This window comes from Moschus berezovskii, chromosome 4, assembly GCF_049115385.1.
Source record: "Moschus berezovskii isolate FMDL1 chromosome 4, NW_MosBer_1.0, whole genome shotgun sequence".
In the NCBI taxonomy this organism is placed as follows: domain Eukaryota; kingdom Metazoa; phylum Chordata; class Mammalia; order Artiodactyla; family Moschidae; genus Moschus; species Moschus berezovskii.
In genome coordinates this window covers 732,257-754,576 of record NC_142463.1, presented here as the reverse complement: position 1 = coordinate 754,576, position 22,320 = coordinate 732,257, and the positions used below count along the sequence as shown (strand labels likewise).

The following is a 22,320-nucleotide window of genomic DNA, read 5'->3' as shown; positions in this document are numbered from 1 at the left end:
TCGCTGATTTCTAGCAATGGTGAATCATCTATTGTGATGTTTCTGTTCACACCCTTAGCCAGTTTTTCTGTAATGTTTTTGTTCTTTTTCTTACTGATTCAGGGAAGTTCTGGTTGAATTAAAGACACCACCAGTGCTTCTGCCATGAACATTATAAAAGCATGTTTCACTTCACTGTTTGTCATTTGGTTTAGCCTTATGACTCATTTTTGGAGTCAAACGTATAAATCTCCGTTTTGGTTTTTGCAGTTAACAAACGTCAGGCTTGGAAGTCCTTTCCCAAGATGCTCTACATATCTGCCTATGTTTTCCTCCTGGGTGTTGATGGTCTCATTTAAAACCTTACTTGATTTGGGATTTATTTCCCTAAGCTAACTGATGTAAAGCTCTGATTTAGGTGTTCTCAGTGTTTCCTACCTGTCCCGCGATCTTTTCTCAAATAGTTTCACCCTTTGCCCAATCTGAAATAGAGGAGGGTTCCATGAAAATCAAGAAACTTAATGATTAAGACTGCTTTTCTTTGTTTCCCCTTTTCCTTTTTACATTTTTGCTCATTCCACACATGGTGGTTTGTGGGTCTGGTCAAGCAGGCACGACCCCTCAGTGCCCCCAGGCCGGCAGGCACAGGGCCGGCTCCCGGCGTCTGTGGGCCCCCACACACCTCAGTGGGCTCCACGCCCTCCCCAGGCATCAGACCAATGGGGGGCAGGCCCGGGGACATAGTGCAGGATGGAGGCCGAGATCATCAGGTCCTCCCAGTGGCTGACCGTCTAGCGTGAACACAGAGGAGGGGCCGGGGGCCACCACCCTGTGGGCGAGGTCGTGGGTGGGGATGGGACCCAGGCCCTGCTCAGGCCCCTCTCTGGCAGGTCAACACGTTCCAGACGGTGCTCATCACAGACGGCAAGCTATCCTTCACCATCTTCAACTACGAGGCCATCACGTGGACCACGGGCACACACGCCAGCAGCGGGGGCGATGCCAGCGGCCTGGGGGGCATAGCGGCCCAGGTAGGGGCCCTGCTCCCCGCCGCCATGCCTATCTTGAACTGGATAGGCAGGGAGATGCCCCTCCCTGCACACACACCCAGGTCAGAGCCTCTCATGGCCAGAACCGGAAACATTTCGGGCCCAAGGCACTTGTCCTGGCCCACACAGCCAGCCTGACAACACTAGCTGCCGCTGGGACAGAGCTTGGTGTGCCCGGCAACTCCAGGGTGGCCTGGCCAAGGGCCCTGGTCTGAGGGTCAGTGGCCAGCAGAAAATTCCAGGCATGGAGGGCGGTCAAGTGCAACCCGCCCAGGGTCTGGGAGCGCTCCGCCCCTCCTCCCGGCTCTCTATTTTCTTCTAAGATCACAGTGGCCCCTGGCCCCTGGGGAGGCCCAGAAGCCCAGGAGTGAGCAGGAAGGGGCGGGGTGGCAAGGGTGTGGGCTGGGGGGTGCTGCCAGGACCCCACAAGGTCAGCACGGGAGGAAAGGCAGGTTAGGGCGGGCCCGGCTGGGAGGCAGGTTGGCGCAGCCACGCCTGACCCTTTAGCGCTCCCAGCTCGAGGCCACCGCGCGGGAGGCGGGCCTTGGGAGCTTTGGGGAGGCCGGCAGACCCAGCCCGCCCCCGCCCCCCTCTCCAAACCCGCCCCCAGGCCGGCTTCAACGCGGGCGACGGGCGGCGCTACTTCAGCATCCCCGGCTCGCGCACGGCGGACATGGCGGAGGTGGAGACCACCACCAACGTGGGCGTGCCCGGGCGCTGGGCGTTCAGAATCGATGATGCCCAGGTGCGCGTGGGGGGCTGCGGCCATACAAGTAAGAGGATGGAGCGAGCGCTGGGGTGGCGGGCGGGGCGCGGCCTGGGGGGCTGGTGGGGAGAGGAGGGGCGCCCCGGGCGCCGCCCTGGGAACGCGAGGCTCCGGCCACCTCGGTTCCCCCGCGCCCGGGCTCACCCCTGAGCCCGTCACCCCCGGGCGACTTCCTGCCTCTGCCGTGGGGTGGGGAGGTTTGCTGGAGACCTCGGTTGGCGGTGTAAACGGGAGGCGTGGCGGTAAAGTCCCCCCAGGGCGTCCTGAGCGCCCCTGCGTGGACGCCTGTGTCCTCGGGAACCCTGGGAGCAGTCCTTTCCCCACCCATTTCCCAGCCTTGCTTCTTGGTGGGACTTGGTGCTGGGCGGGGTGGGCGGGGCCCCTGACGGAACTCAGAGCAGACAGGAGCAGGGTCCACCCCAGGGTCGGGCACGTGGCCAGTGAACAGCAGGACTCACCACAGAAGCGTGTGTTCCCACCACGCCGCCCCCCAGCAGTGTGACCCTGAGTTGCAGACCCTCCTGCAAACCTACTTATAAACGGCAAGGGCGGGGCGGGGCGGGGCTCAGATGACTGGTTCAGCCCCTCCGGCATCCGTGGAGGGCTGTTGATCACTGTCCTCGCCAAGCCTGAGGCCGGTGAGCCAGGTGCTGGGACCCCCCGCGCCCCCCCTGCAAAGACCACCTCCTACTCCCATGGGGACCAGGGGCACAGAGAGGGGCTGCTTCTCCTGAACGCTGTCCCAAGGACGAACCCTGCACAGAGCAGCCCCCAGACCTGCCGGGGGGCAGGCATGCGCAGCCGGGGTGGGATCCTGGGGGCAGGCACACACACCCAGGGGGTGGGGTTGGGGGCGGGGGGCAGGCGCGCACACCCGGTGTGGGGGGCTGGAGGGGGCAGGCGGGCACTGCACGGAGGACTGGACACAGCCCTGGTGAGAGAGACCAAGCCCACCGGCTCAGCAGGGCACCGAGTAAGAGTCAACGCGGGGGCCGCAGGTCTCGCCCCCTGCCCTGGGGGTGAAAAGCCCTCCTGCAGCCCTAGGAGGACAGCACGTCCCTCCCCCCCTCCCCCCCACCCCACCCCCTCCCCCCCACCCCACCCCCTCCCCTGCCACCGTCCACCTGGCTCAGTACGGTGGGGGTCCAGGGCGTGGGGAAGCCACTCAGTCACCATCCTGTGGGCGAGCAGCAGAGAGGTCTGGCACCTGCCAAAGGCCAGGGCTTGGGTGGTGGTTGAGGAGCAAAGTGTGGGTGCAGGTGGGTGAGCAAGTGTGGGCAGGTGCGTGCTGCCCTGCAGAGGCTGAAGGCTCTGACCCTGAGGAGTGGGGTCCTCTAAGAGGGTCCGGTCAGTCCCCGGGGACCCTGTTCCCCTGTGGAGATGTTTCACCCCTGTCCCAGGCCTCTGTGGGCAGCAGATGCGGGGCATTGCTGGGCCCCTGAAACTCGCAGGCACAGGGGCCCCAGGAGCGCTGTGCTGTGAGGGTGGGGTGCAGGGGACCAGTCCCCTGGGGTCCCCAGCACACCTCAGGCCCAGGAGATGAAGCCTGTATGCATCAGTTGGGGTCACCAGGAAGGGAAGGTGGTCCACCCCCGAGGAGGCGGGGCACCCACACCTGGCAGAAGTGCCGGCCCAGAATCGGCTCAGGCAGCCAGCCAGCAACTGCCACAGGGCAGCCAAGCCCCTAAGTGCCCGGGTGGCTGGGGAATGGCCAGCGGGGAGGGGCAGGCCTTGGAGACACCCAGAGCCTTGGTGGCTCTTGGGACCAGAGGGCCCTTCCAGGAACGTCCCACCCCCTCGCCGGACGCCAGCCAGCTCTCCCTGGGGCCCTCATAGTCCAGTTCAGTTCAGTTCAGTTGCTCAGTCATGTCCGACTCTTTGTGACCCCATGAATCACAGCATGCCAGGCCTCCCTGTCCATTACCAACTCCCGGAGTTCTCCTAGGATTGGGAGAGTGGAAACCCTGGGACACTTCTATACCTGCCCATGTGTGCATGGGGCTGGTTTTTTTTTGGCCAAGCCATGCAGCTTGCAGAATCTTAGTTCTCTGACCAGGGACTGAACCTGCGCCCCATCAGTGAAAGCAGAGTCCTAGGGACTGGACCGCCAGGGAAGTCCCGAGTGTACTTAGTAATGGTGGGTTACTGTGCCTTGCTTCTGCAGAGCGTAGGGCCCCCCAAGCTGAGCTCTGCTGGCTGCCTGTCCCCCAGGCCAGGGAAACCGTGGGTGCTGTCTAGGCAGCTGCAGACGGCGCAGCACCTCCCCCAGGAGGGGCGCCGGGTGGGGCTGACGCTCTGTCCCCCGTGTGTCCGCAGCCTCCGTGTGCCAGACCCTGCGTCCCTGCCTCAACGGCGGCAAGTGCATTGAGGACTGTGTCACGGGCAACCCCTCCTATACCTGCTCCTGCCTCTCGGGCTTCACAGGGAGGACGTGCCACCTGGGTGAGCTTCTGCGGGACCCCCATGCCCCGCCCGTTGGAGGGGCCAGCCCCGGGAGGAACCCTACCCCCGCCCCAGAGGGACCACAACCTGCGGCCCAAGGTCTCCGTCCCATGACACCACGGGGGAGCCAGACACAGCGGCTCCCCGGCCGTGAGCACCGCCCAGCCCTGGCGGGCCGGTCCTCCCAGGCGTTCCTCCACTGAGGCTCCAGCTGCCCCGTTTTCCAGATGTGAATGAGTGCGCTTCCCACCCGTGTCAGAACGGCGGGACCTGCACACACGGCGTCAACAGCTTCAGCTGCCAGTGCCCCGCTGGGTTCAGGGGACCCACTTGTGAGACAGGTAAGAGGAACCCACCCGGCCCCACACGCCAGGGGCCACAGGGTGCCCGGGACGGTCCTGCCCGACCTGGGGGGGCAGGGGCATCAGGTCAGCATGCTGCAGGGGGCCTTGCCCCAGATGCCGGTGGCTGGAGAGGTGGCGGGGAGGGAGGTTGCAGGAGCCCAGAGTCCAGAGGAGGGGCCCCGCCCCGGGGTGTGGCAGGAGTGCTGAGCACAGCACTCAGCCCCGTGCGGCCTGGGAACAAGGAAGGGCCCGCCTCCAGACCCTCTCACTCTAGGACCTGGGCCCCCAAACCCTCAACCCCAGGGGCTCCTGGCGGGAGTGGAGTCTGGTTCTCCCCACCCTGGGGCTCTCATGGCCCGGCCGTGGCTTGAGGTCTTTCTCAAGAGCCTCCTGTTGCTCCCAAACTGCAGCCTGCACTGCGGTTTGGTGAGCAATGGTGCACACCCCCAGTTTCACCATGGGAAGCTGCTAGGGGAGCCCAAGAGATAGAGCCCTTAAGATCAGAGCATGGTGGCCCCTGATCCCCATCAGCTCAGCCAGAGACACTCCCCCCAGACATTCAGGGATGTGAACTCTTATTTAGAAATGCAACACTGTTAAATCAAACGGGTACAGGTAACACCCACACCAGTGTCTCAGCTAGAAAAACATTTCTAATGGAGACTTAGGGCCACAGGGCATGTTTCCAAGTCTCTGACTCTGCTGTGTAGACATGTATCCAGGCCAGTAGGGCCCTGGGGGCCTTGGGGCAGCGCCAGCAGCCCTGAGCCTTGGCCTCTCTGTGGCCAGCACAACAACACCCACAGCAGCAGCCATGGCCCCCAGTGAGGCTCCCTGGTCTCCGGGCCCACCTTAGCATCCAGAGTCCATGCCAGTAGGGGCACTGGGCAGCGTCCAGCAGGGACGTGGGCGCTGGCTGCCTCGAGTCTCCCCGCTCCCACCCGCACCCAGCCCTGCTCTGCTGGGGTCAGGGTCCCAGAGACAGGGACACCCCAGGAGGCTGGGAGTTGGGCCCCTTCACCCTGGTGCCCCTGCCGTCTGCTGGGATGAACCCAGTTCAGAAGAGCACTGAGTGCCAGTGGCCGGGGACGGCCCTGGACTCCAGGGCCCACTGGCCCCGGAGACAGACAGGTCCACCCACATGCAGCCCGTGGTGCAGGGGTGGGGCTTAGCGGAAGCCCGGGCCGCAGAGCCGGGAGCCCCACGGCCTCACACACTGTGCTCGCAGCACAGTCTCCCTGCGATGACAGACAGTGTCAGAACGGCGGCTGGTGCCGGGTGGAGGGCGGCACCGCGGTGTGCGTGTGCCCGGCCGGCTACACAGGGGCGGCCTGCGAGACAGGTGAGCGTGCCCTCGGCTGGCGGCGGGGCAAGGCGGGCGATGGGGGGTGCGGGGGTGGGCACGGTGCCAGCGGGGCAGGGTGCTGGGGGGCCAGAGGCTGGTGTGGAGCCGAGCTCCTGCCTCTGCCACCCGCAGATGTGGACGAGTGCAGCTCTGGCCCCTGCCTGAACGGAGGCTCGTGTGTCGGCCTGGTGGGGAATTTCACCTGCCTGTGTGCAGAGCCCTTCGAGGGACCCCGCTGTGAGATAGGTAATGACCGTGTCACAGCTCCCCATGGGTGAGCTGCCCCCTCTTCCTCTCGGGGGTGGGCTCTGGTCTGGGCTCTGCTGTCCACGTGCTGGATGAGGCCCAGGGAGTCTGCTCCCCTCTCTGAGGCGGATGGCCACACTCCCAGGGCAGATTCTTGGCTGTTTATTGCCCCTTCTCCCTGCCCCAGAGCCCTCACTGTGCATGGAAACAAACCTTGGACTGATCTCTACCACACGTGATGAAGTCTGCACACTTCTGTTCTATTGAATATTGTTTTAAATGCTGGTTGCTCCTTGGAAGAAAAACTATGACAAACCTAGACAGCACATTAAAAGCAGAGACATTACTTTACCAACAAAAGTCTGTCCAGTCAAGGCTATAGTTTTCCCAGTGGTCATGTATGGATGTGAGAGTTGGACTATAAAGAAAGCCGGAGAATTGATGCTTTTGAACTGTGGTGTTGGAGAAGACTTTTGAGAGTCCCTTGGATTGCAAGGAGATCCAACCAGTGAATTCTAAAGTCAATACTGATCAATCCCGAATATTCATTGGAAGGACTGATGCTAAAGCTGAAACTGCAATACTTTGGCCACCTCATGCGACGAGTTGACTCACTGGGAAAGATTCTGATGCTAGGAAAGGTTGGGGGTGGGAGGAGAAGGGGACGACAGAGAATGAGATGGCTGGATGGCATCACCGACTTTGTGGACATGAGTTTGAGTGAACTCCAGGAGTTGGTGATGGACAGGGAGGCCTGACGTGCTGTGATTCATGGGGTCGCGGAGAGTCGGACACGACTGAACGACTGAACTGAACTGAACTGAAGATGCAGGTGGGCACTGTGCCCTCCACTGGCCTTTGGTCAGCAGGCCACACGCAGGGCAGGCTGTGTCCCAAAGGGATGGTGAGGCTTCACAGTGCAGAGGGTGGGCAGGTGGCAGCCCTACCTGTTGCCTGAAATCATCGTGATGTCACAGGACTGCTTCGATTGGCATCTGAGCATCAGCGTACTTAACTGAACTCATGTCAGAAAACAGATAAAGTGATTTCAGAAGATTTTGCGAAGAAATCATGTTTTGTACAAAGAATAATGCAAACAAAAGCACACTGTAAGAAACAACCACTAACACGTCTGCCCCAAGACAAGCTCATGAGCCACATGTCAAGGTACGGCAGGAAGCTGGCCAAAAACGAGAGATTATAGAAGAATATCAAGCCTTCTGCTTCTGGCCAACAAGGATGAACCACTCTGAGACTCCCCCTGTCACTCTCAACAAGAAAACCAGACCAGACAGAGGAAACAACTGTTCTCAGCCACTGGACAACTGAAAGCTATGAACTTCACTCCTGAGAGAAGAGAAGGAAGCGGGGTGGAACCCACAGCTGCCCAAGGCTGCATCAGACCCATTGCCAGGCCGCCCTGTAGGTGGGGCGGGGGCTCCAGACCCCAGCAGTTCCTCTGAGTCTCTGAGTCAAGGCACAGAGACCCCAGTTCAGTGGCCGGAGTTTGTGCCGCCAACAAGGACAGAGCTACTGGGAGGGCCGGGGCGGGGGGAGAGGAGGAGGCGGGAGACAAGCCTAGACAGCTGCACGGGGCCCTGAACCTGGGTGGGGTGAGAGCTGCTGGGCTGGGGAAGAACCATGGGGAGCGGTGAGTCAGTTACTGACACTCAAGCCCGCTCCTCCCAGCCGGAATGGAGCAAGCTCTTCATACCCAGGGCCAGTACTGAGTAGAGTCCCCAGTGGTATCACCTTAGTGGTGGGGATAAATACATGCTAAGTTAATGGCAGGTCTGATCTGCCCCCAGAAAACTTGAAAGAAAGCTTGAAAGGACTAAACAGTTCTGTCTAGTCAAAGTTATGATTTTTCCAGTAGTCATGTATGGATGTGATAATTGGACAATAAAGAAGGCTGAGAGCTGAAAAATTGATGCTTTTGAACTGTGGTCTTGGAGAAGACTCTTGAGAGTCCCTTGGACTGCAAGGAGATCCAACCAGTCCATTCTAAAGGAGATCAGTCCTGAGTGTTCATTGGAAGGACTGATGCTGAAGCTGAAACTCCAATACTTTGGCCACCTCATGCGAAGAACCAACTCGTTGGAAAAGACCCTGATGCTGGGAAAGATTGAAGGCAGGAGGAGAAGGGGACGACAGAGGATGACATGGCTGGATGGCATCACCGACTCGATGGACATGAGTTTGATTAAACTCTGGGAGTTTGGTGACGGACAGGGAGGCCTGGTGGGCTGCAGTCCACAGGTTTACAAAGAGTGGGGCATAACTGAGTGACTGAACTGAACTGAATTTAACCGTAAGTCAGAATAAAACCCTAAACTCTTTAGATGAATGTGACAGAATCCAGGACTCCAAAATGCCCACCCAAAAGTTACCAGACATACAAAAGGTTGAGAGTATATGACTCACTGCCAGAAGTAAAATAGATCGAAAGAAACAGTGGCCAGAGAAGCAGCAAATACAAATGTTTGATCATCCGTCATGAACATGCGTGTGCCGTATGTTCAAGACTGTTGAGGGAAAAGACATAATGAGAAGTAGAAGATATAAAAAAAAGAAGTTTCTAGAGATGAAAAACATAATATCTCAATTCAAAAAAAAAACCTCTGGATGGTGTTAACACCAGATTAGACACTGAGAAGGGAAGATCAATGACCCTGAAGAGAAAAATGGAAACAATTCGACACGCAGCCCAGAGAGGGTAAGATGGAAGGACAGCAGCAAGGCAGGGCCTGTGTGTGGACACCACACGGTCCAGCAGGTGTGACCCTGGAGTCCCTGAAGGAGGGATGGGCTGAAGGGGTGCAGGAAAAGTGTGTGAAAAAGCAACAGCTCAACATTTTCTAAGTCTGATGAAAATGAAAACCCCAAAATCAAGAAAAACATGAAGAAAACCATACAAAGCCCAACATAAATTGCTGAAAACTACTACATGAACCAAGAAGTTCTAGATGCACAAGCTGGATTTAGAAAAGGCAGAAGAAGCAGAGATCAAACTGCCAACATATGCTCAATCAGAGAAAAAGCAAGAGAAATGCATGAAAACATCTACTTCTGCTTCATTGACTACACTAAAGCCTTTGACTGTGTGGATCACAAGAAACTGAAAAATTCTTAAAGAGATGGGAATACCAGACCACCTTACCTGCCTCCTGAGAAACCTGTAGGCAGGTCAAGAAGCAAAAGTTAGAACCAAACATGGAACAGACTGGTTTAAAATTGAAAAAGGAGTGCATCAAGGCTGTATATTGTCACCCTGCTTATTTAACTTATACGCAGAGCACATCATGTGAAATGCCGGACTGGATGAATCACAGACTGGAATCAAGATTTCCGGGAGAAACATCAATAACGTCAGACATGCAGATGACACCACCCTTATGGCCGAAAGTGAAGAGGAACTAAAGAGCCTCTTGATGAAAGTGAAAGAGGAGAGTGAAAAAGCTGGCTTAAAACTCAACATTCAAAAACTAAGATCATGGCATCTGGTCCCATCACTTCATGGCAAATAGACGGGAAAACAATGGAAACAGTGACAGACTATTTTCTTGGACTCCAAAATCACTGCAGATGGTGACTGCAGCCATAGAATTAAAAGACACTTGCTCCTTGGAAGAAAAGCTATGACAAATGTAGACAGCATATTAAAAAGCAGACATTACTTTATTGACAAAGGTCCACATAGTCAAAGCCATGGTGTTCCCAGTGGTCATGTATGGATGTGAGAGTTAAACCATGAAGAAGGCTGAGCACTGAAGAATTGATGATTTCAAACTGTGATATTGGAGAAGACTCTTGAGAGTCCCTTGGACTGCAGGGAGATCCAAACAGTCAATCCTAGGGGGAATCAACCCTGAATACTCATTGGAAGGACTGATGCAGAAGCTGAAGCTCCAATCCTTTGGGCACCTGATGCGAAGAGCTCACTCATCAGAAAAGACCCTGATGCTGGGAAAGACTGAAGGCAGGAGGAGACGGGGACGACAGAGGATGAGACGGTTGGATGTCACCACAGACTCGATGGACATGGGTTTGAGAGAGCTCCCGGAGATGGAGGAGGACGGGGAGGCCTGGCGCACTGCCCTCTGTAGAGTCACAAAGAGCCAGACCCAACTGAGCGGCTGAACGACAGCGACAGAGAGAAAATGTTAAAAGTGCCCAGAGAAAAGAGACACAGAGACACGAGGGTGACAGCAGACCCGCCATCAGAGTCATGCAGGCTGGACGACAGGGGCGCAGCACCCTTAAAGCCCTGAAAGAAAGAAGCTAAAGCACTCAGGTTGTATACCCAGGAACACTGTCCTTCAGAAAGTAAGGTTAAACAAAGATGCTTTTCAGACGGCCTCTCGGCAGCTCAAAGGACACAAGTATGGAGACCAGCCAGGATACAGGGACATGGAAGCGCTGCTGGCTGACCCAGAACGGCTGATACTCACAGGGACCCACGTTCCTTCCAGGGTTTGCAGAGCCTTCACCATGACAGATGGCCCCATCGGCCATAAAATGACGCTCAATAAACTGAAAAGGACTGTGTTCTCTGACCCCAGCAAAATTAAACTAGAAATCAACAGCAGAAAGATACCTGGAAAACCCCGAACAGTTAAGTAACAGAATTGCTTGATGAGCAACACTTGGAGACTCTGGCCTCAGCCAGGCCCTTGGTGCACCATAGGCCCCTCTGCACTCCAGCTTCTTCTTCTGCTCCAGAGAAGGAGTTTGGTACTGAGGGCTGCTGGAGGCCAGGCACTTGGCACAAAGAACAGAGGTTAACACGCCTCCTCTCTGGTCCAAGGCCCTGTTAACCCACTCCCAGCCCAGGCCCTCTGCCAGGCCTTGGGTGACCACTGCCTTTCTTGCAGGACACCACCCAGTGCCCGACGCCTGCCTCTCGGGCCCTTGCCAGAACGGAGGCACCTGTGTGGATGCAGATCAGGGCTACGTGTGCGAATGCCCTGAAGGCTTCATGGGCTTCGACTGCAGGGAGAGTGCGTGTGGGCCCGGCCGCCAGGGTGGGGGCCCATGGGGTGTGCATGTGGACATCCGTGGAGAGGATCTGGGAGTGGGGAGAGGGGCTGCACAGCCGGCTTTATGGGACAGTGGTCAGGAGAGCACCCCCACACTGAGGCCTCCTCCCCTCCGTCCGTGGCAGGAACCCCCAGTGGCTGTGAGTGCCGCAATGGTGGTGGCTGCCTGGGGGCCAACAGCACCCTCTGCCAGTGCCCACCGGGCTTCTTCGGGCTCCTCTGTGAATTTGGTAAGTGCCCAGGGTTGGGGCAGAGGCTCCCATCCTGCCCTGCCCTGAGAATCCCGGAAACCACAGCGAGCCCTGGGTGTGGGGGGCACCCCAGTCTGGTCACCCTGGGGGTCACGCGGTCCCTGGGCCTCCCCGCCGTGTGCAGAGGTCACGGCCACGCCCTGCAACATGAACACCCAGTGCCCCGACGGCGGCTACTGCACGGAGTACGGCGGGAGCTACCTGTGCGTCTGCCACACCGACCACAACGCCAGCCACCGTGAGTGAGGCCTGCCTGGGAGCTGTTGCGGAGAAGGCACTGGGAGGTCCTGGGTGCAGCGGGAGGAAGCCCGCGAGGGGCCCTGAGGGTGGGCAGCCTAGCCATGCACACTGCTCCACCCACTGCAGGCCACGTGTGAGCGTCACTCAGTGCCTTCCAGCTCAGCTGCTGGAATGTTAATGCCTGACAAGCGCTGGTGGAGAAGCATGCTCACCGGCGTACGTGTCAGCGCAGACAGCGCGTGACTCAGTAGAGAGTCGTCACGTGTGGCGGTGGCGACGTGAGGTCAGGCGGTCCTGATACCAGGGCTCCTGTGGACCACAGCTCATCCCCAACTCAGTCCCAGCTCACGGAAGGGTGATGGCAAAATCTGGAAAATTCAAAAATGTGATAGAAGAGATTCTAGGGGGGCCTCCGAGTCCAGCATGAGGACTCAAGACTCTGGCATCGGTTCTGGCCAGGACGTCAGGATGACCGCCCTCTGCCCCACAGCGCTGCCGTCACCGTGTGACTCCGACCCCTGCTTCAACGGAGGTTCCTGTGACGCACACGAAGACTCCTACACGTGCGAGTGCCCGCGGGGCTTCCACGGCCGTCACTGCGAGAAAGGTGGGGCATGGCAGCTTATGGGAGGGGGGTCGCTTTCCACACAGTACACTTCCCTTCCTGCTCACTGTTTTTCCAGTGGATTTTAGAATCACTGATTGATAAAAAAATTCAGTGTTGTCCAGTCGCTAAGTTGTGTCTGACTCTCTGTGACCCCATGGACTGCAGCATGCCAGGCTTCCCTGTCCTTCACCGTCTCCTGGAATTTGTCAGATTCATGTCCTCTGAGTCGACCTTATAAATGTAATGCAATTGGAGAATGTCGACTTTCACATCACTTAGCCACTTGAGAACGTAAGCGCTCTTAGGCAAATACACTGCGGGCGTCACTGCGCTCACCTTGGCCGCCCAGTGCAGCCCCTCCCGGAGCTCAAAGCAGCACTCAGGACTCTCAGTGACCGAGGCGTCCCCTGGTCAGGGCCCAGGGTGCCGAACGCCTGGCCCCTGTGCCTAGGTCTGTCCTCTCAGGCTTGGCACCTGGGCCCCATCCAGCCCTCCTGCTGCCTCACCAGTCCAGAGAGTTGAAACCTGAACCCCTGCCTCTGCCGCTCCCACGGGGGTTCTGAGACTGGGCCCCTGGGGCTCCCACCACAGCGCCCATGGCCTCCACACCCCTGCGGGGGAGGGCTTTCCAGAGAGCAGGCTGATTCTGTGCACAGCCACCGAGGTCCTGCACCCTTGGCCGAGGTGTCCCCAAGAGGGGGCAGAGGGACATGGGGGGGGTGGTGGCCGGAACCTGGACAAGCGTCCCGTGAGGCTCCACAGGGCGTGGGGGGAGGCCCCTCCTGCTTCATATTCCCCCCAAGAACGTCTAGGAGGCCGAGGATCTACACTGCTGGCTGAGGTGTGAAGGTGCGACATCCCCCCCACCGCGGGCCAGGGAAGGCCCCCAGTACAAGAGGGTGACGGGCTCCCCCCCGGGCCAGGGAAGGCCCCGAGTACAAGAGGGTGGCGGGCCCCACAGGCCAGGGAAGGCCCCCAGTGCAGGCACAAAAACAGGCAAATCTGAGTGGGAGTGCCGCGGCTCCCCACTCAGCAGGAGAGCGGCAGTGGGCAGCTCTCCCGCGCTTTCCTAGCAGACCCTTGGCAGGGCAGGGGGACAGCGGGCACAGCGGGGCGGGGGGCGAAAGGCGCAGGGGCGGGGCGGCGGGCGCAGGGGGGGGGGCGGCGGCGGGCGCAGGGGCGGGGCGGCGGGCGCAGGGGCGGGGCGGCGGGCACAGCGGGGCGGGGGGCGACAGGCGCAGGGGCGGGGCGGCGGGCGCAGGGGCGGGGGGGGGCGGCGACAGGCGCAGGGGCGGGGCGGCGGGCGCAGGGGCGGGGCGAGGGGGCAGGGGCGGGGAGCGACGGGCGCAGGGGCGGGAGGGGGGGCGACGGGCGCAGGGGCGGGGCGAGGGGCGCAGGGGTGGGGCGGGGCGACGGGCGCAGGGGCGGGGCGGGGCGCAGGGGCGGGGCGAGGGGCGCAGGGGGGGGCGACGGGCGCAGGGGCGGGGCGGCGGGCGCGGGGGGGGGGGGGCGCAGGGGCGGGGCGGCGGGGCGGCGGGCGCAGGGCCCCCAGGCCGTGTGGGGAGCACCTGGTGGGCTCGGCCCTGGGCAGCAGCCTCAGGGGCTCCGCTGACCGGCAGCCCTGGCCTGTGGGCACTGTGGGTCAGGAGGCTGGCCCCGGCTGACTGGCCTCTCTGTCTGTCCCTGGCAGCCCGGCCGCGCCTGTGCAGCTCCGGGCCCTGCAGGAACGGAGGCACGTGTAAGGAGGCGGGCGGCGAGTACCACTGCGACTGCCCCTACCGCTTCACTGGCCGGCACTGCGAGATCGGTGCGGGCCCAGCGGCGCCGTCCTGGGGGGGCGGGGAGGGCCGGCCGCTGTCAGGAGCAGCCCACAAGCCCCCTACCGCCCTTGCTGAGGGCGCGGAGGGACGGGGGGAGGGACCCGGGGTGGTGCACGCGGTCCCCGGCCCTGCCCGATGGCTGCCCCTGCTTCCAGGGAAGCCAGACTCGTGCGCCTCGGGCCCCTGTCACAACGGCGGCACCTGCTTCCACTACATCGGCAAATACAAGTGTGACTGCCCCCCGGGCTTCTCGGGACGGCACTGTGAGATAGGTAAGGCGGAGCTCCCCACAGTCCCGTGGCCCGGAGGCAGAGCTGGTGCAAGAGGCAGGACGCCTCTGCTTCCCAGAGGCCTCGGGGGGGACAGTGATGGGCAACGGGGTCCCCGCACCCTTGCAGCCCCCTCACCCTGCTTCCGGAGCCCGTGCATGAATGGGGGCACCTGCGAGGACCTGGGAACAGACTTCTCCTGCTACTGCCAAGCAGGGTACACAGGACGCCGGTGCCAGGCAGGTGAGCGGGCTGGGTCGGGGCAGGGCAGGGCCCAGCAGGGGACTGGGGAGGGAGGGGAAGAAGGAAACCTCTGAGCAGCCCGCTCTGGGGGCCGGTTCTGTCACCCTGGGACAGGCTGCCCGGGGAGAAAGGGGCCCGGGTCAGAGCAGCGGGAGGCCAGGCAGGGGCCAGCAGCGCAGGAAGGGGCTGCCGTGTCCTTGCAGAGGTAGACTGCGGCCCCCCCGGCGAGGTGAAGCACGCCACTCTGCGATTCAACGGCACCCGACTGGGCTCGGTGGCCCTGTACTCGTGCGACCAAGGCTACAGCCCAAGCGCCTCCAGCCATGTCCGGGTTTGCCAGCCACAGGGCGTCTGGAGTGAGCCCCCCCAGTGCCACGGTGACCGGGGCCCTCTTCGGGGTGGGGAGAGTCACGCCCCACTTCCCTGGGCCACGCCTCACTCCTCTGAGCCACGCCCCACTCCCCTGGGCCACGCCCCACTCCTCTGAGCCACGCCCCACTCCCCTGGGCCACGCCCCACTCCTCTGAGCCACGCCCCACTCCCCTGGGCTGAGCAGGAGAGCACGAGAGCCACTCCTGACCTTGGCCTGTGTCTCCTCTGTGCCAAGTGAGGCCAAGGCCTGGTGCTGATGGTGGTGACGACCGGTCCCCTCCACTCCGGACCCTTCTCTAAGGGCTTCCGGTCCTCAGAGCAGCCCAGAGCATGAGGTCCAACACCCACAAGCCCAGTCTGCAGAGGAAGCTGCTGAGGCCAGGAGGCAGCCCAAAGGCAGAGCCCTGCAGAGGCAGATCAGGGCTTAGGTCCCACTCCTGCTCCCAGGCCCGCCCAGGCCTGCGGGATCAGACTCTGCATTTGAGCAAGGCCCCCACGAGCCCCCACAGGCATTTAAGGGATGTTGCCCTGCAGGCAAGGCCCCCTTGATCCAGGCATCTGGAGACAGGCACTGCAGATAGCACTGCCAGGGGTGCGTTAAGCCAAACAGAATATTCCAAACTGTTCAGACTGTCTGTGTAATGGTAACACAGTCTCAGAAGACAGTTTTCAGCAAAGTAGCTTAGGGACAGGACAGCATCCAGAGAAGGGAGGCACAGAACACACTGCTCCCTCCCAGGTGCCCTGCAAGGCGTCAGGCCTGGGTGGCCCTCTCAGGTGGAGAGTTCCGGAACACAGGTGTGGTCACCTGGCCTCAAGCATGCTCCTTTACGCCTGTCCTTCCAAGCCCCCCAGGCTAGTGGTCACTGTCTAGGAGGCCACCCCGGGCCCAGTGTTGCTTCTCCTCAACGTGCCATCAGAGGAGGAGTGGGGCCCACCAGGGAATGTGAGCTCACGAGCGAGGACGGCAGGACACTTGAGAAATACGGGCACCTCTGAGACAGTAATAGAGCCCAGATGCATACACTCCTGGGAGCAGAAGCGCAGGAGATGAGCATGACAGACACACAGAAGGAACCTGATGCTGGCCGTAAAAACAGAGTCAACAGGTAACAGGTAAAGGAAAGCAAAAACAAGGTGACTGGAAACCTGTAACAGTTCAAGTAAGAGACACAACCTATAAATGGGAACAAACGCAGACGAAGCGGATGCACGGAAGGGCAGTGTGAGGAGCTATGCCAGAAAGGAGAAGGGAATGCTCACAAGGAGACAGAGATGCGGGTGCTGAGCACTGCACAGGTGTGACAGCCAGGCAGCGGGGCGCCGGGAGCAACGACACGGACAGCGGCAGCAGCCACAGGGCCCGATGCCCAGGAGAACTGCCCAAAGACCAGAGAGAGAGCGAGAGGGCCTGCAGAACGCCAGGAGGAAAGAGAAACATTAGACACAGCATAATAAAATCAAGAAAACCAGTAAGCAAAGAGCCTTAGAAAAAGGGACAAGAATCAGATCGGCACCAGCCTTCCTACAGAGACAGCAGGAGTGAGATAATAAGCTGGTATTTAAGATAGTGAAGTGGTCCATTCAGTTAGGGTGCGGACAGTTAGAAAACACCACCACTCTCACTGTAACATCAGGGAAGCTCCAGAGAGCCCATAAAGTCGTACCTTTTAGCTCATCACAGAGCTGAGGATGCAAAGTTTTCCCACAAGGAAGCACCAGGCCCAAACAATTCCGTTGGTCCATCCCACCAAACTGCCAAGAAGCAGACTGCTGCAGTGTTACACAGGCCCTCCTGGGGAGTAGAAAACAGTGTGTGCCAACCACTCCACGAGGCCAGGATAACCTTAAACCAACACCAGACATGGAGAGGTGGAGAGAGTAAAGTTATGGGTCCATTAAATGTGAAAACAGATGAGAAATCTGACGGTCTGTAAAGACTATACACACCATAAAGGGGCTTCCCAGGTGATGCCGGTGGTAAAGAAGCAGCCTGCCAGTGTAGGAGACCCAAGAGACGTGGGTTTGATTCCTGGGCCAGGAAGACCCCCTAGACTAGGAAGTGGCAACCCACCCCAGTATTCTGCTTGAAATGGCAACCCACTCCTGTATTCTTTCCTGGAAAATTCCATGGACGGAGGAGCCTGGTGGGTGACAGTCCATGGGGCTGCAAAGAGTCAGACACAACTGAGCACACATACCATTCTTCAGTTGGGTTCTAAAAACAGTCTGATATTAGAAAAATTTGCCACACTAACCAACTAAAGGAGAAAAGTCATATAAGAATCTCAATGAATGTATAATAAGCATTTGATAAAATTCATACCTATTCAAGTAAGAAACTCCTACCAAGTAAGAATTTTAAAAGTACTCCTTATCCAGATAAAAATAACATGATACACACACCTTTCTAGTACCACGTGGTATAATACAGGATTTACTGGAGGGAAAACTTATAAAAGAGAAATAGCAGAGCCCACAGAGCCCCCCAAGTGTTCATTAGCCCACAGGGAGATGTGCTTAGACCAGGCATAAGCAAGGCTGAACACACAATTACACTGAGGCACACCAATTATACTCCACGTGTTTACAGAGGAATGAGGACAGGTTACATCAAAAGAGCTATGGGGCTGCCCGAGAGGTCGTGGTTAAGGCCCTGTGCTCCCACTGCAGAGGGCACAGGTTCAGTCCCTGGTCAAGGAAGTTCTGCGTGCTGCATGGTGAGGCCAAAATGAAAAAGGAGAGGAAGCTGTGGACCCGTGTTCCCTGACCCTTATTATACAGGAGGACGGTCTGGAATTCAAAAGCTGATCTGCCACTGAACTGACTCAGACATGCTGAGCTACCAACAGGAGGAAGGAAATTAGCTTCTGAGGCGGTCTTATGATGGGTCTCATCTAACCTAGAAAGGACATTATCCCAAGTGGAGAAACATTCCCCTTAAAATTCAGAACAAAATAAGGATGTCCATTACCACTAAGTCTAGTCAATGTTACATTGTCAGTAACAGCCTATGCACTAAAGTAAGAGAAAGTAAAGTCATGAAGATGCTAAAGGGTGAAGTAAAAATGTTAGTATTTACAGCCAACATGGCTGCCTTTCAACCAAAGAAAACTGTACAAATGATAGGAAATGTAATATGTTAGGTGAATATAGCTTATTATAACAAAACTCATTGCATTTTTATATATCAACAACAAATAATGGTTAAATGACATATTTTTTATAATTTATAATTAATTATAAAAAAGATGTGCAGATGAAACCAAAAACTGATTCCTTGAAAGGATCAATAAAAACAATAAGCTTCTAGCTGCTGCTGCTGCTGCTAAGTCGCTTCAGTCGTGTCCGCATCTGTGCGACCCCATAGACAGCAGCCCACCAGGCTCCCCCGCCCCTGGCTATTCAGTCTTAAATTGAAGAAAGTAGGGAAAAACCACTAGACCATTCAGGTATGACCTAAATCAAATCCCTTATGATTATACAGTGGAAGTGAGAAATAGATTTAAGGGATTAGATCTGATTGATAGAGTGCCTGATGAACTCTGGACGGAGGTTCATGACATTGTACAGGAGACAGGGATCAAGACCATCCCCAAGGAAAAGAAATGCAAAAAAAGCAAAATGGCTGTCTGGAGAGGGCTTACAAATAGCTGTGAAAAGAAGGGAAGCGAAAAGCAAAGGAGGAAAGGAAAGATATAAGCATCTGAATGCAGAGTTCCAAAGAATAGTAAGGAGAGACAGGAAAGACTTCCTCAGCGATCAATGCAAAGAAACAGAGGAAAACAACAGAATGGGAAAGACTAGAGCTCTCTTCAAGAAAATTAGAGATTCCAAGGGAAGATTTCATGCAAAGATGGGCTCGATAAAGGACAGAAATGGTAAGGACCTAACAGAAGCAGAAGATATTAAGAAAAGGTGGCAAGAATACACAGAAGAACTGTACAAAAAAGATCTTCATGACGAAGATAATCACGATGGCGTGATCACTCACCTATAGCCAGACATCTTGGAATGTGAAGTCAAGTGGGCCTTAGAGAGCATCACTACGAACAAAGGTAGTGGAGGTGATGGAATTCAAGTTGAGCTATTTCAAATCCTAAAAGATGATGCTGTGAAAGTGCTGCACTCAATATGCCAGCAAATTTGGAAAACTCAGCAGTGGCTACAGGACTGGAAAATGTCAGTCTTCATTCCAATCCCAAAGAAAGGCAATGCCAAAGAATGCTCAAACTACCGCACAATGGCACTCATCTCACACACTAGTAAAGTCATGCTCAAAATTCTCCAAGCCAGGCTTCAGCGATACGTGAACTGTGAACTTCCAGATGTTCAAGCTGTATTTAGAAAAGGCAGAGGAGTAAGAGATCAAATTGGCAACATCTGTTGGATCATCGAAAAAGCAAGAGAGTTCCAGAAAACATCTATTTCTGCTTCATTGACTATGCCAAAGCCTTTGACTGTGTGGATCACAATAAACTGTGGAAAATTCTGAAGGAGACGTGAATACCAGACCACCTGACCTGCCTCTTGAGAAACCTGTATGCAGGTCAGGAAGCAACAGTCAGAACTGCACATGGAACAACAGACTGGTTCCAAATAGGAAAAGGAGTACGTCAAGGCTGTATATTGTCACCCTGCTTATTTAACTTATATGCAGAGTACATCATGAGGAACGCTGGGCTGGAAGAAGCACAAGCTGGAATCAAGATTGCCGGGAGAAATATCAATAACCTTAGATATGCAGATGACACCACCCTCTTGGCAGAAAGTGAAGAGGAACTCAAAAGCCTCTTGATGAAAGAGGAGAGTGAAAAGGTTGGCTTGAAGCTCAACATTCAGAAAACGAAGATCATGGCATCTGGTCCCATCACTTCATGGGAAATAGATGGAAAAACAGTGGAAACAGTGTCAGACTTTATTTTTTTGGGCTCCAAAATCACTGCAGATGCTGATTGCAGCCATGAAATTAAAAGACGCTTACTCCTTGGAAGGAAAGTTATGACCAACCTTGATAGTATATTAAAAAGCAGAGACATTACTTTGCCAACAAAGGTCCGTCTAGTCAAGGCTGTGGTTTTTCCCGTGGTCATGTATGGATGTGAGAGTTGGACTGTGAAGAAAGCTGATCGCCGAAGAATTGATGCTTTTGAACTGTGGTGTTGGAGAAGACTCTTGAGAGTCCCTTGGACTGCAAGGAGATCCAATCAGTCCATTCTAGAGGAGCTCAATCCTGGGTGTTCATTGGAAGGACTGATGCTAAAGCTGAAACTGCAATACTTTGGCCACCTCATGTGACGTGTTGACTCACTGGAAAAGACTCTGATGCTGGGAAAGGTTGGGGGCAGGAGGAGAAGGGGACGACAGAGAATGAGATGGCTGGATGGCATCACCGACTCGATGGACATGAGTTTGAGTGAACTCCGGGAGTTGGTGATGGACAGGGAGGCCTGGCGTGCTGTGATTCATGGGGTCGCGGAGAGTCGGACATGACTGAGCGACTGAACTGAACTGAACTGAACTACTCCTTGGAAGGAAAGTTATGATCAACCTAGACAGCATATTAAAAAGCAGAGACATTACTTTGCCAACAAAGGTCTGTCTAATCATGGCTATGGTTTTTCCAGTGGTCAGGTATGGATGTGAGAGCTGGACTGTGAAGAAAGCTGATCGCCGAAGAACTGATGCTTTTGAACTGTGGTGTTGGAGAAGACTCTTGAGAGTCCCTTGTACTGCAAGGAGATCAATCCTGGGTGTTCATTGGAAGGACTGATGCTGAAGCTGAAACTCCAATATTTTGGCCACCTCATGCGAAGAGTTGACTCACTGGAAAAGACTCTGATGCTGGGAGGGATTGGGGGTGGGAGGAGAACGGGACGACAGAGAATGAGATGGCTGGATGGCGTCACCAACTCGATGGACATGAGCTTGAGTGAACTCCGGGAGTTGGTGATGGACAGGGAGGCCTGGTGTGCTGTGCTTCGTGGGGTCGCAAAGAGTCGGACACGACTGAGCGACTGAACTGAGACTGATCAAGGGAAAAAATAAAAATTAGCAATATCAAAGTGGAAAAACAGCCATCACTAAAGACTATATGAGCATTTAAAGGGCACGGAGGTATTGTGAAAAACTTCAGGCCAATATATGTCACAATTTAGAACAAATGAAGAAAGATGCTGATGACCACAAGAATAAAGAGAGAGTGTGAAGGGCTCGTGTCTATTAAGGGAATTTAACTTGCGGCTAAAAGCTTCCCTGCAAAGAGAATGGCAGGGCCAGACTGCCTCACTGAGCCCTGTCACGCCCTCAGAGGGATAATAAGGCTACCCTCACGGCCCTTCCAGAGAGTGTAGGGGGAAGGGACCTCCTAAGCTCTGTTTATGAGACCAGTATCACCTTTGTACCAAAACCAGACACACCGCAAAAAAGTTACAGGCCAACAATGTTCTTCATGTGCAAAGCACAAAGATACTAACAAGACACTACTAAAGTCCAGCCCACTATTACATCAGAAGGTTAATACAGCCTGACCTGGAGGGATTTATCTCAAGAACAGTTTAACATTTGAAAATCAGTAAATGTCATTCACCATATTAGAAAATAAAGGGGAAAACCATTTTCAACAAACTAAGAGTAGAAGAACATTTCTTTAACCTGATTAGAGGGCGTCCATGAACAAAACCTACAGCTGACGAAGCACTTATGCGTGAGAGACTTCCTGCCCTTATCAGTGGTAAGGCAAAGGTGTCCGTTCTCCAGTGCCTTCTGCAGCTGTCCTGGAGGTCCTGGACCACGCCACAGGCGAGAAAAGGAAGACAGTGTGTCTATCGGGCAAGAAGGAAAGATGACATGATCGTGCACACAGAAAATTCTAAGAAGTTCTGCAACAGAAGCAATAGAACTAATAAGTGAATTCAAGTAGGTTACAGGATACAGGGTCAATACACAGAAACAATGATATTTTCATATTCTAGCAGTGGAGACTTGGAAAATGAAATGAAGCAATATTATGTACAATAGCATCAAAATGATAACTTTTATATTTGTGAAATGAATTATAGACATAAATGTAAAAGCTAAAACTATAAACTTCTGTAAGAAAGCATATGAGAAAATCTTCATGACAGCTGGAATAAAATGGTTAGGTATTCAGAAAATGTTACATTGTTTCTCCACTTCTCACCATACCTAACAATTAGTTTCAGATGTATGAAGGACTTAAATGTTTTTTTTTTTTTTTAACTATGTAGTTTTGTGTTGGAAATGTAGGCTAACTATATTTTTGGCCTTAAGGCAGGGAAACATTCC

The 22,320-nt window shown here is 55.8% G+C and overlaps 1 protein-coding gene across 13 annotated transcripts in view; it reads left to right on the top strand.

Moving 5' to 3' along the window:
• Positions 1-22,320, top strand: part of SNED1 (sushi, nidogen and EGF like domains 1) — a 76,124-nt gene that overhangs the window by 29,138 nt on the left and 24,666 nt on the right. For all 13 annotated transcript variants that reach the window (XR_008682866.2, XR_008682865.2, XR_008682867.2 and 10 more), the window contains exons 3-16: positions 870-1,010; positions 1,639-1,801; positions 4,111-4,236; positions 4,464-4,577; positions 5,809-5,922; positions 6,058-6,171; positions 11,046-11,171; positions 11,336-11,440; positions 11,586-11,699; positions 12,192-12,308; positions 13,999-14,115; positions 14,284-14,400; positions 14,527-14,640; positions 14,844-15,017. Coding sequence is in view for 10 of the 13 variants with exons in the window: in XM_055403723.2 (XP_055259698.1) it covers positions 870-1,010; positions 1,639-1,801; positions 4,111-4,236; positions 4,464-4,577; positions 5,809-5,922; positions 6,058-6,171; positions 11,046-11,171; positions 11,336-11,440; positions 11,586-11,699; positions 12,192-12,308; positions 13,999-14,115; positions 14,284-14,400; positions 14,527-14,640; positions 14,844-15,017 (1,756 nt within the window). In the remaining 3 variants the exon portion in view is untranslated. The remainder of the gene's footprint in view (positions 1-869; positions 1,011-1,638; positions 1,802-4,110; positions 4,237-4,463; positions 4,578-5,808; positions 5,923-6,057; positions 6,172-11,045; positions 11,172-11,335; positions 11,441-11,585; positions 11,700-12,191; positions 12,309-13,998; positions 14,116-14,283; positions 14,401-14,526; positions 14,641-14,843; positions 15,018-22,320) is intronic.